Here is a 14,511-nt window from a genome sequence, read left to right on the forward strand (position 1 = left end):
GGTGTGTCTGTGAGCCAGACTAGTTTCGGAGAATTCCACTCCTCATCAGCGACTCTGGACAATACCATTTTATTTGCTACAACTAAAAGTTATATACATTAAACATTAACACGAAGTTTTGTATATGTGTATGATAACAGAAACTTTGATAGTTACGTATATTAACACATATCTTTCTGTTCCACGTTGTTATTATTTCACTCACATTTTGTGAGGAAAACATCCTTGCTTTAACGTGTTTATAAACACCTTCAACACCAAAACGTGCACTCAAACTACTCACGTTATTTATTAGTGGCAGTGCTTGAAATACAACTTCATTTAAAATCTGGTACGGCTGATCCTTTTTGAGTCGAAAAAACTGTGATTTGTTGACGTAGCTATCAACTATGAGCAGTTTTAAACTTTAATCAAGCTTTGAACGTTCTAATAACTTCCTAATGTTTCATCAGAACCAATCAAATTACGCGTTGTTACCACGTAAACTGTTTAACAATTTATTTTCGTATTGAAATCCGTCATTAGATCCACAAAATTAACTTTCTCTCACTTTTTCGGCAGCCTTTTGAACTATCTAATTGGTCAGTAATATGTTACATGTTCATTTATTAAGGGCATGAGTGATGTGAACAGATCGTATGTTCCCCTTGAACTCAGAGTACCCAACTGACATTGCTTAACGACTTACTTCTGACACTAATAACTTATAAATACCCTAAAGTAACATAAATATCGCGAAGGCTTATCAGAGAACAACTGACAGAAAATGTATAATAATCTATGAAGAATGGTTATTGATACTTCGAATCTGTGAGGTTTTTAATAAATATAAGGTTTGTTTCATTTATTAAATGTTTATTGTTTCATTATCAAATCAGTTTCCTATCTTATAGGACAGAGTACGGAATATGTAATTTATTTATTTCTATTAAAAATGTTTGGCAATTGTAACATGTAACGTAGGTATTATTGTTCTCCTATTTCAGTCTATATTGATGACCTGGAGCGGTAATTGTTCTGAATTTGCTTTTCGATCTAACGTCTGCATGATTCTTAAACTAATGTTATATGTTTTTGTTCTTCAACATCAACTTTAATTCATAAGTTTCTCCCCCCCCCCAGTGGCACAGCGGTATATCTGCGGACTTACAACGCTAGAAACCGGATTTCGATACCTGCGGTGGGCAGAGCACAGATAGCCCATTGTGTAGCTTTGTGCTTAATTCCAAACAAACAAACAAATTCTTAAGTAAAGTGTTTAGGGTTTTTTTCAGTGTACCTCACTCTATCACAATTTTTGTCCTGCTTTCGTATATTTCTGAACTAAAGTCTGCTTAACTTCAATACTCAATACCAGTTCCTTACGATTAAAGTCTGCTTAACTTCAATAATCAATACCACTTTCTTATAACTAAAGTCTAATGAACTTCAGTATTCAAAACCAGTTTCTTATAACTAAAGTCTAATTTAATTTCAGTATTCAATACCAGTTCCTTACAACTAAAATCTGCTTAACTTCAGTATTCAATACCAGTTCCTTATAACTAAAGTCTGCTTAACTTCAGTATTCAATACCAGTTCCTTATAACTAAAGTCTGCTTAACTTCAGTATTCAATACCAGTTCTTTATAACTAAAGTCTAATGAACTTCAGTATTCAATACCAGTTCCTTACAACTGAAGTCTGTTTAATTTTAGTATTCAGTATCTGATTCTGACAACTAAAGTATGGTTAAATTCAGTGTCAGTTTTTTACAACTAAATTTTGTTTAACTTCAGTATTCAATACCAGTTCCTCACAAGAGAAGATGTGACTGAGTAGACAAGTAATATTAATTATTAAAATTAGAATTTGTTTGCTTGAAAAACAGTTCATATATTTGTAAAAACGTTTTATTAATGTTTATGAAAACAAATCAAGAAGTAATGGTATTTTAGAAATAGTAATAAACAACGTGACCTATATTCTAGTAGCTCAGTAACAAAGAATTCGTTTCGATCAATGATATTAATTAACTATAAATGATGTATTAAAGATAATAAATACAGCGCTTAATTTATCATTCAACTCACCACTCGTTACTGAGTTATGCCGGTTTCGAGGAATTACACTCCTCGTCAGTAACCCTGTACAAAGACAAATAAGACATATACGAATTTGCTTTTTATAGTATTAGAGCATATGTGATATGAAGTTAAGCATAGTCTTTTCTTTTGGTTTGCTCTTGTCCAAGGTTACTAATAAGGGTTTTCCCCGAAAAAGGCATAACTCAGTAACAAGTTGTGAATAGAATGGTATATGGAGCTTCATATTTATTTATGGTATTTTAAACAGCTTGTATGCTGAATAATTCAGATGAATAAATCAGTAGCATCAGTTCTGCATATTCTTCAAATTGTTTATAAATATAGCTACACTGTGATGCGTGAAAAACAACTCAAAGACACTATAGATGGCGTATATAAACATCGAATGGAATGTCAAATCCTTCAGCGTTGTATGATAAATTACACTTTCGCCGAAAATGTAACGTTAATGTTGTCCGTTAGGGTTTCTGTGAAAAACAGTGATTTATGATTTCTTGGACGTTTTTATGTCAAAGCTTTATTATATATTGTCATGGTATTTGCCATGCAAATCTTTACATGCTGCGCTCCTCTCTTAATTAGTCTTCTCCTCACTAGAAAGAAAATAAATCTACTAATATAGAATATGACGACTTTGTGGCAATACAGCAGCTCTACAGTAAGATTTTCCTTTTGCCACCCATAATGACTAATGACAGTAAATCAAACATAAAGCAACAGCGTTGCATTATAAAAGAAGCTACTGGTGTTGCAGTAATTACAACTCGCATAGAAACTTATTGGCCTTGAAAGTGCACGTCACTTATAAAGGAAAAATTTTTGCCAGGAAAAATGGGCAAAAATTACACCGTTTCGTTGTGCAAAGCTGGCAAAGACCTATTCAAAAGACTCACAATAGGATTTAGGAAGATGAATACTTATGTAATCAGCAAATTTCAATTTATATTTTTTCTTTGCAGGTTTTGTTGACATATTCAACATAACAGTGTTAAGTTTGATCATTAGTGTTTTGAATAAAAACAACTTCATTAAAAAAAGTGTTTACTTTATTTGTATTTCATCAAAATATGACATTTTTGGTAGGGGGTGAATACTTTTGGAAGGCACTGTAAGCTATGCTGGATGAAGGCTCTGCCCCGTAAACATTAACTTCGATATTGTTGATATATGCTCTTAAAAGCTTATGGACATAACAAATGTTAAAATATATAACTCATGCATGAAATATTGAGTATAAAATATTAAGTAGTGTGCAGCCTTGCATACAGTACTGACAGTGTGTCTCTAACAATGTTTATATGTATGACTTTACCTGTTTTAGGCACGTGGACTTCATGAACGTCTTGTCCTACGACTACCATACAGCATACGAGTCTGAAACTCACCATCACGCGCCGCTTTTCAAGCGTCCGGATTTTATCAGATGGGACGAAAAGAACAAATTGAACGTGGTAAGCAGATTAATATAGTCTGTAAAGATACCAAAATCAAGCTGAATGTGGTAAAACGTGATATTAGTCTGTGAAGATACCAAAATCAAGCTGAATGTGGTAAAACGTGTTATTAGTCTGTGAAGATACCAAAATCAAGCTGAATGTGGTAAAACGTGTTATTAGTCTGTGAAGATACCAAAATCAAGCTGAATGTGGTAAAACGTGTTATTAGTCTGTGAAGATGCCAAAATCAAGCTCAACAGGGTAAAGCAGATTATCAGTCAATGAATATGCTAAAATGAAGCTGAATGTGGTAAAACATGTTATTAGTCTGGGAATATGCCAAAATCAAGCTCAACAGGGTAAGGCAGATTATCAGTCAATGAATATGCTAAAATGAAGCTGAATGTGGTAAAACATGTTATTAGTCTGTGAAGATGAAAAATAAAGGTGAATATGACAATACTTCGAATTGTTTAACTGCCAAAGAACAAATTACATTTAAAGATTACACATTACTTAATGGTGTATTAGATGTAATGAAACATACACCTATACGTATTATTTTGTCATTTTTAGCAGTCTTAAAAATATTTCTTGTTTTTCCGGTTAAAGTGTTTTACATCCAAACATTAATAACTTTAGTGTTAGCGAATTACATAAATCACCAATATAGGCTTAAAATATTAAACAATAATAACAATAATAATTTAATAGTCAAATCTTTAGTATGCGGATAGTCTACAAAAATATCGAGATCAAGAAGTTAGCTATTTTTCGGAATTATGCATTCTAAAAACAAAATTAACAATTTTTAAGTTGACGAGTTCACTAGAAAAGCAAGTTAAATACAATAGACTGTCTTTAATGAGGAAAACTGCAGAGAATACTATAAGAGCTACTTTTTTATGTTCAAAGAAAAACATAACTGAGTTTTTTGTTTGTTTCAGTCACTTAAAATATCCATAGCTTTAATATGCCATTACACATGGGCATTATTATTGTCTTGTCTGACATGTATGTTTAATTGAAGATAAGAATATGTAACCCTCTAGGAATGGACTATAGAATATTACATAAAGCTTGGTGCTGAGGCTGGGAAACTGATAGCTGGTATCCCCACTTATGGGCGTTCCTACACATTGATAGATCCAGAAGACAACGCAATGGAAGCACCTGTAGACGGTCCTGGTGAGGAAGGACCTTCAACCAGAGAGAAAGGATACCTGTCGTATTATGAAGTACGTATTGTGTTACTTTTTTAGTAGCATAGACGGTCTATGATATATACTACACTGGTTTGATTAAAGTAGTTCAGGAACCCTGTACTATATACTACATTGGTTTAAAGTGGTTCAAGAATCCTGTAATTTGTACTACATTGGTTTAAAGTGGTTCAAGAATCCTGTAATTTGTATTACATTGGTGTAAAGTGGTTCAAGAATCCTGTAATTTGTACTACGTTGGTTTAAAGTGGTTCAAGAATACTGTAATTTGTACTACATTGGTTTAAAGTGGTTCAAGAATCTTGTAATTTGTACTACATTGGTGTAAAGTGGTTCAAGAATCCTGTAATTTGTACTACATTGATTTAAAGTGGTTCAAGAAGTCTGTAATTTGTACTACATTGGTGTAAAGTGGTTCAGATCTCCTGTTATACGCACTATACTGGTGTAAAGTAGATCAGGAACCCTGTAATATGTACTACACTGGTTTAAAGTAGTTCGGAAACCCTGTAATACGTACTACATTGGTTTAAAGTAGTTCAGGAACCCTATAATATGTAACACACTAGTTTAAAGTAGTTCAGGAACCCTGTAATATGTACTACACTGTTTTAAAGTAGTTCAGGAATCATGTAATATGCACTACATTGGTTTAAAGTAGTTCAGGAACCCTGTAATATGTACTACATTGGTGTAAAGTGGTTCAAGAATCCTGTAATTTGTACTACATTGGTTTAAAGTGGTTCAAGAATTCTGTAATTTGTACTACATTGGTGTAAAGTGGTTCAGGTCTCCTGTTATACGCACTATACTGGTGTAAAGTAGTTCAGGAACCCTGTAATATGTACTACACTGGTTTAAAGTAGTTCAGGAACCGTGTGATAGGAAACACACTGGTATAAAGATGTTCAGAAACCCTGTACTATGTACTACATTGGTTTATAGTAGTTCATTAACCCTGTAATATGTACTACACTGATTTGAAGTAGTTCAGGAACCCTTTGATATGCATTACACTGGTTTAAAGTTACTCAAGAATCCTATGATATGTACTATATCAGTGTCAAGTGGTTTAGGTCTTCTGTTATACGCACTACACTAATTTAAAGTATTTCAGCAACCCTAAGGTATGTACTAGAATGGTTTAAAACAGTTCAGGTCTCCTGTGCTATGTATTACACTGGTTAAAGTTGTCCAGTAGTCCTTTGTTATGTACCAATTTTGTTTACGGTACTTCAAGAGTCATCTGACATACACAACATAGTTTTGACGTAATCCAGGTGTTCAGTACATGCACCACTCTTGTTTGAAATATTCCAGAAGTCCGGAGTCATGTATTATGATAGATTATGGTATGTACCACACATCATTAAACAGTCCAGGAGACGTGCCCAATGTACCGTCTAAATGTAACGTAGCTCTCTATGTCCTGTGATAAGAATTACGTTAGCTAATAAAACATAAAAACAATGTAGTAAATACTATGTTAGTTTCAGAAACCGAGTGACACAATAGCATATGTCATACCACTACCTGTAAGCTCGGTTAGTTGCTAATAGCGGAAGAACTGTGTAAAACACACAGAAACTTATAGCTGAAGAGTTGTGTAAAACGCATCATATCAGACGTATAACTGAATAGTTGTGTAAAACCTACCAAATAAGAAACTCATAGCTGAAGAGTTGTTTAAAATGCACCACTTCAGAAACGTATAATTGGAGAGTTGTGTAAAACGCACCAAATAAGAAACTTATAGCTGAAGAGTTGTTTAAAATGCACCACTTCAAAAACGTATAATTGGAGAGTTGTGTAAAACGCACCAAATAAGAAACTTATAGCTGAAGAGTTGTTTAAAATGCACCACTTCAGAAACGTATAATTGGAGAGTTGTGTAAAACGCACCAAATAAGAAACTCATAGCTGAAGAGTTGTTTAAAATGTACCACTTCAGAAACGTATAATTGGAGAGTTGTGTAAAACGCACCAAATAAGAAACTTATAGCTGAAGAGTTGTTTAAAATGCACCACTTCAAAAACGTATAATTGGAGAGTTGTGTAAAACGCACCAAATAAGAAACTTATAGCTGGAGAGTTGTGTAAAATGCACCAGAAACTTTACGGTACTTTATATTTAGGTTCATCAACTAGAACGAGAAAAGCAGATTTTATTCAGTTAGTAGGCTAAAGGTTCCATGGTAAGCAACAGTTCGTTTTAGCAATATACAAACTGCAAGCTAGTGATGTAGCCAGCATGGTGTGTAACATGATCTCGTCCAAACATCTGCGGTACTGTGTTACCTAGAGCTCTACAGCTTTTAAAATAAAAATATAGAATCCGTCGACAAACTTGTTGAAATGTAATGCTTCAGTTAATTAGCCTAGAAAAGTTTTGATACGTAAAGCTTTGATTTAGTGTCGTCTGGAAACTTTGTGACGTGTAACGTTTTAATTTAGTAGCCTAGAAATTTTGTGATGTGAAATGCATTAATTTAGTATCCAGAAACTTTGTTACGCTTTAATTGCGTAGAAGTTTTATTATATACAACTTGTTTTTAATAGCCTACAAAATTTGTGATATATAACTCTTTAGTTTGGTAGTCTTGAAACTTTGTAATATGTAACAATTTAATAGTTTAGAGAGTTCTGATATTTAACTTAGTTTAGTAGCGTAGAACTTTAATGGTATGTAACACTTTTGTTTAATAACGTAGAGCTTTTGTGATATGTAAGTTTTTAATATCTATAAATTTTGTGGTATCTAACTCTAGTTAGTAGTTACTACTAAGTTTAGTAGTCTAGAAGTTATGAGTCATGTAAGACTCTAGTAGTCTGAAAGTTATGTGGAATCTAACGCGTCAGTAACTTACGAGTATATGAGGTATGGGACACTTTTTATTGAATAATTCAACAGCTGCAAGTTGAGTTGGTATAACCTGGTAATCGAATAGTATGTTATATGTGTATGCGTCTTCTTTTGTTGTCTGTTTTGTAAGCAGCCGTTCAGCAACAGTGAAGTTTTGTGTTCTGTTTAATGTAATAGCTCTTTCAGTTTAATAAGGAGCACCAAACTAATTAAGTTATTTTGTTTTGTGTTCTGTTTAATGTAATAGCTCTTTCAGTTTAATAAGGAGCACCAAACTAATTAAGTTATTTTGTGTTCTGTTTAATGTAATAGCTCTTTCAGTTTAATAAGGAGCACCAAACTAATTAAGTTATTCTGTTTTGCAACTTCTGTGGCACGAGGGATAATACGTATTTGTCTCAAGATTTTATAATTTTGTGATATTTGTAGATCTGTCAGAATATCTTGGATGAAGGTTGGACTGTCCGGAAACCATACCCAGAACAAGTGGGTCCTTATGCTTTTAAAGATGACCAGTGGGTCGGCTTTGATGATGAAGAAATTATCATTGAAAAGGTAACTAAAGAAACATGTTTCTATAGAAAAGTTAATTTTACTATTATTATTATTGAAATTTTAAATATATTCAAATGATAACTTTTCAAGTCGTTTTGTTGTATTGGATCATAATTTTCTGACCTTTCTAAGCCCGCATTTTTATCCTAAGATGTTCTTGTTTTAATTAATTTAATCTAATAGAATACGATAAACAATTATTTAATACAGTGTATAATCACGCTTGGTAAGTGTTAGCATTTCAATTTGAACAGACCAAAAATTGGCTTTCACAAAGATTTGTTTCCCGAATATTCGCGTAAAACTGCACAAGGGCTATTTGCGTCATTCCCAAATTTGAGCTGATAGGCTAGAGAGAAGGCAGCTCGTCAACAGTACTCACTACCAACTCTTGGGATTTGACCGTCACTTTTATAACACACCCACAGTCTGAAATTGCGGAGTATCCTTTTGGTTACAGAAGGCAAACCATGGATCCTCGGATTCACAGTCTGGCATACTAACTGCTAGGTCACGCCTGGTACGTTTTTACTAGATAAAATAACATTAAGAGCATTTCAAATACACTTCGCTTAATTAATAAACGTGTCTACGTATTGTATTTGGGTTTATGGTTTGCTAGCTTCATTGTTACTGATACCCACTATGTATCTAACAAAGAAGAAAAACGTATAAATAACCAACACACACACACACACACCAAAACAGAAAACACTACAATCCTTGAACTATTCTACTTCTTCTCTTCTTTATTATTGTCTTCTACCGGTTTCGTGACTTCAAAAGTTACTCTTCAGGATGTAATTTTACAGATAATCTGTAATAAAAACATTTAAAACCACTTTTCAACTAAACATAAATAACCTGAATGAGATACATATTTATCAAAATGCGCAAACATAAAATACAGTCTTTACATAAATGTATAAACATAAAATACTGTCCTTCTATCAGTCAAATACATTAAAATATAGTCAAAAATAAATTAGTTAAAAGTTATCAAAGGTATTTTCTTTTCTGTTCCTTTATCTATATGTATATATAGCTCAAACGCTATCGAGCAACTACAAAAGTTTAAGATTGACTGCAGCGTCCTCTTTATTTTTATATAATAAAAATCACTTCAAATTATATAAGAAAACCTGAAATAATTAAGTATATTTTGAATGCCTTGTGGGTTAACCATGTAATCATAAAATCTAAGATAAGATAAAAGCTTAAAATAATCAATACATATATCTTTTTAGGTCGTTCAGATTTTTTGATTTACCAACAATACTACCAGGATCTAAGTCTGAGTAAAATTTTAGAAGAATCATTCTTAGAAATTTCCAGTTCAGCTAAAAACGAACATGACACTGGGTTTACACAAGATGTCTGACCTTATAGACTTGGAAAGAACTTGGTAGATTTATACTGATTGTGTTCTGTTACACTTCCATTAGTAAATTTGACAGATTTGTAAAAGAAGTAAAAAAGTTTAAATGAAACATTTCAGTTTATTAGTTAAGAAATATATAAGTAAATAACAAATAATGCGAGTTAATGACATATGATTTTATAATGTTTATTTTCTTTCATTCTTACGAATTTTACTTTTAGGTGTAATATAAACTTTCACCTACATAAACAATGTTTACACGATTTCCCTGTTCGTCTATTGTAGTTTACCTTATATATTAACTTGGACTTTGTCTATTTTCAGGCTAAGTTCATTTTAAGACGTGGACTAGGTGGTGCTATGGTATGGACTCTTGATAACGACGATTTTCGTGGACTCTGTGGCGATGAACAGAGTCCCCTAGTGAACACTCTTCGTAAAGCTCTGTTTTCCAATATCATAGAAGGTTCTTCCAAAAGACTGTCAACTCGAACTGAGGATGATAATGATGGCGGAGGTTATAGACCTCCTATACGAGATGGTCATAAGAGGAAAAGCAGACCTAACCGTCGACGTCGCCCAGGATTTCGCAGAGTAGTTAGACCTCGCACCACAACTGAATCCCAAAATTTTATAGATCTGATTCAGACCCCTGCCCCACCCCCAACCCCTGATCCAGGTCCAGCTTTCACTTGCCCAGATGAAGGATTTTATAGCAATACACGTGACTGTCGCAAGTATTTCTGGTGTTTGGATAGTGGTCCAGCAGAACTGGGAGTAGTGCCTCATGCCTTTACTTGTCCTTCTGGTCTTTATTTCAATACAAAGATGGAAGCATGCGACTACCCTGAAAACGTGGTCTGTAATAGCCGTCCTGTGACCCCCGTCTTAACAACCCGGCGTCCCCGACCTCGACCAACTACTACAACCACAGAATTGTCTAGAAGAATTGAGAACAAATTTGAGAACGCTCTAAACAGCTTCCATTCTGGTAAAACTGACTTATCCAACAGTGATAAAATTGCAGAACTCTTGCGTCTTCTTCAGTCTCTAGGAGGAGTGGATCGTTTACAGAGTATCCTGGGATCTGAAGCTGCTGATAGGTTAACTGCAGAGAACCTTGACAGAGAGGATGGTCAACCACCAAGACTTCAGACGTTACCAGATTATGTTACTCCCCAAAGAGCTGCCGCAGAAGACGAATCACCACGACTACAGACGTTACCAGATTATGTTACTCCCCAAAGAGCTGCCGCAGAAGACGAATCACCACGACTACAGACGATACCAGATTATGTTACTCCCCAAAGAGCTGCTACAGAAGACCAGTCACCACGACTTCAGAAGTTACCAGATTATGTTACTCCCCAAAGAGCTGCCGCAGAAGACGAATCACCACGACTTCAGACGATACCAGATTATGTTACTCCCCAAAGAGCTGCCACAGAAGACGAATCACCACGACTTCAGACGATACCAGATTATGTTACTCCCCAAAGAGCTGCCGCAGCAGCAGTTACCACTGAAAAATTCGAAACTCCAGTCACAGAACCCTCTGCAGATCCAAAAACATCACCTCCAAAAATATCAAGCCTCCCACGATATCGACGCCCGTTCTCCCGACGACCTTATAGGCCGGCAACTTTAGAGCCATCTAAGAATAATGACTATCAACCAGTAAACCAGTTAATAAATCAAGTTCCTCGTCGTCCTCAATATGAACCTCCTGAAAACACCGACAGACTCTTTCAATATGTTGAACCTAACAGGCAGAGATTGCAGGATGCAAATATCGATGACCAGAATGACAAGGAAGCTGAATTTTCCTTTGTTTACCGCACTCCCGTCAGAACTCCAGAATCAGCTGTTACAGAGCCATCTACAACCCAAGTTGTGCTCAGTAATCCTTTCGTATACCAGACACCTCGTCGCTCTAAAGCCCTAACTACTCCACAAGACCCGAATTTGGTCACCACCGCAACTCCTTCCATACTAGGGCCCGATGACAACGGTCGTACAGTCTACCGAGTTCCAGTCCGAGTTCGAGATGGTAAAGTTGTTCGTATACGTGGTCATAGTGGTCGGGGAAGAAGAACAAGGATCCGTGTCAGGCCCAGACCGGCTGCCAGTCGGACACGGGAGTTAGATGTCTCCAATGAAAATACTTTCCACAGACGAAGAGTGGGAGTTCGCCGACGACCTGTATTTACGAGTAATTATGAAGACGCTGGGTCTGCAGGAATTGGCCGATTTGCCGAGGAATATACTTTGACAAAAAAAGTCAAGAATATAAGAGAAAATGAATATGTAGCAGCCCAAAGGCATCGACCAGCTCGAAGAAGAAACCAGTCGCCTAAAACTACAACTAGAGTAACTACTGAAGTGCCCACAACACCGACCTCGACAACGACTCAGTTCTCAGCAATAACAATACAATCTCCACAGCGATATAGGTTACCTATTTTTGAACCACCTCTACAGGAAACTGAAAATACCAACAATATTACCGAACGACTTCCGACAGTTCTCGATGCTACTCGGCCCGACACAGAACAGACCAGTCCACGAGCTAAAACCACCAAACGACAGTATTTTCGAACCACCTTTTCTCCGCCACCTAGATCAACGACGACAACAACAACAACTACAACTACAACGACTACAACTCAGAGACCAACCACTCGCCGGACAACTACCACTACAACTCGGAGACCAACTACACGCCGTACAACTACCACAACAACGCCGGAACCACCGTCAGTGATTGTTAACGGAGATGATGTCGAGTGTCTACAGCGTGGAGTATTCCGTCACCCCATTGACTGCGGTAACTTCGTGGTATGCGCGCCAGCCAACTCGGAAGGTTACTTCCGTAGCTTCGTACACAGCTGTCCAGCTGAAAGAGTGTTCCTGGAGACCATCGGAAGGTGTACAGTCGGCGACAAAGCGAATTGCCAAAGCATCAAGTAGATGTATTGTTGTTTAAACTCCATAAAACTTAATTACTCATCGAACCATTGTCACCCGTCTGACGCCGATTACTTATGGCAATAGCTCAGTTTACTCCCATGATGATTTGTACATGAGGTAAACACGCGCATGCACGCTACGAATTAAGCTACAAATTTCTGCTCATTTACTGGTATTTTACATATGTATTATGAATTCAGTCAAAAGCCTTTACTGTTTGAGAGATGGTGCAAATAGTAAAGTATTCCGTTTTTAGAGACCACTGGCATATCTAATGGGAAAAGAACAACAAAAACATGCCACTAACACTGATGGTAGAACTTACTGAGCCTAAAGTACGGCCAGTCAATTTCACAAAATATTCTCTTTGTTTTACTATATGTTTTCTACTTTATATCGCTATAATCCCTTACATACGGGGCAAGGGCATTTACCATTGAGATAGATTATTTTATATGTATGTATTATATGTATGTAAATTTTCTATATGACAATAATACTTTATGTCTTGATGATCTCTGACCAGAAGCATTTTTAAGTTGTTTCAATCTTTCCTTTGAAATTGTATTTTCAGCGTGTTCGAATATACGCTGTTTTTTGTTTCTTTTTTTTGTTTGTTTTTATTTTTAATTTCCTTCACATTATAAAGGAAGCTTGTGTTTTCACGAGAGGATTTACTTATGGTTATTAAAAGAATTCATAAACACCAACTTAATATTTTAAATAAGTACCAGTAGGTGTTTTGTGGATTTTCATAACTTGAAGGTGGTTCAGTATGGACAAAAACATAAGATGTCGCTGGAGTAGAACTTGGTTGGAAAACAACATTATTTCTAAGCGGTACTATGTAAAATGCAATTATTCATTTACTGTTTTAACCTCAAACATTTTGTATACTCTTCTTACGTTGCTGTAGAATTTAGTGTTTAATAAATGACATATAAAGTATTTATGTTATAGTATACATTCACTAAAGATACTGGAAAAACATATCCAGAAACCTGAAAACTGTTTCCAAAAAATTCAGGTTTATAAACGGAAATATTTCTAAATATCACCCATTACTAGATAAAATACTCCAAATTTTGAGATTGTGATAAAGGTGGATGTTCCTCTTTATGATGCAGAAAGGCCTTCTAATTATTTTGATTCGTGTTCTTCTATCACTCCAACCAACTTAAGTAACATTATTACACCTGGGAATTTGACGTTTTATTTGTAAAATAAAACACATTATTCCTTTGATATGAAAGATGCTTTTGACATACAAAAAAAAAGATTCACTTAATAAATCCAAGTATGTATAAAGACGTCTTTAGATTCAATCGTCTCAGAAAGTGAGTGTAAAAAACACTCATTGACGGGAACAAAGTAAAATACTCTTAAGATTTATTCAATGTTTTCCACTGTAGCACGAATAAAGATATGTTTTTCATAAAAAATAAAATAATAAATTAAAACATCATAAGATTAATTTTTTTCCCAAATTTTTAAGGATTTTCACATAACATGAAATACAATTGCGGATGTATTCATTCATTTTGACCTAAGTATTCCCAAGTACCAAAGCTAATTATTTCAACATCACCTAGTTAACACTCACAAACATAGCAGCACAATAACCAAGTTAATGTTCACAGCCATAGCAGCACAATAACTAAGTTAATGTTCACAGCCATAGCAGTACAGTAATCAGGTTAACGTCCACAGATATAGCAGTACAACAACCAGGACAACGTCCACAGACATAGCAGTACAGTAATCAGGTTAACACTCACAAATATAGCAGCACAATAACCAAGTTAATGTTCACAGCCATAGCAGTACAGTAATCAGGTTAACGTCCACAGATATAGCAGTACAACAACCAGGACAACGTCCACAGACATAGCAGTACAGTAATCAGGTTAACACTCACAGATATAGCAGTACAACAACCAGGACAACGTCCACAGACATAGCAGTACAGTAATCAGGTTAACACTCACAGATATAG

The 14,511-nt window shown here is 35.2% G+C and overlaps 1 protein-coding gene across 1 annotated transcript in view; it reads left to right on the top strand.

Moving 5' to 3' along the window:
• Positions 1-13,167, top strand: part of LOC106478445 (mucin-5AC-like) — a 51,597-nt gene extending 38,430 nt beyond the window's left edge. Inside the window, exons 7-10 of the mRNA XM_013938986.2 lie at positions 3,409-3,538; positions 4,576-4,761; positions 8,039-8,164; positions 9,870-13,167. Of these exons, the coding sequence (XP_013794440.1) occupies positions 3,409-3,538; positions 4,576-4,761; positions 8,039-8,164; positions 9,870-12,515 (3,088 nt within the window). The 3' untranslated portion in view covers positions 12,516-13,167. The remainder of the gene's footprint in view (positions 1-3,408; positions 3,539-4,575; positions 4,762-8,038; positions 8,165-9,869) is intronic.
• Positions 13,168-14,511: the final 1,344 nt, after the last annotated feature.

This window comes from Limulus polyphemus, unplaced genomic scaffold (assembly GCF_000517525.1).
Source record: "Limulus polyphemus unplaced genomic scaffold, Limulus_polyphemus-2.1.2 Scaffold212, whole genome shotgun sequence".
Classification (NCBI taxonomy): Eukaryota; Metazoa; Arthropoda; class Merostomata; order Xiphosura; family Limulidae; genus Limulus; species Limulus polyphemus.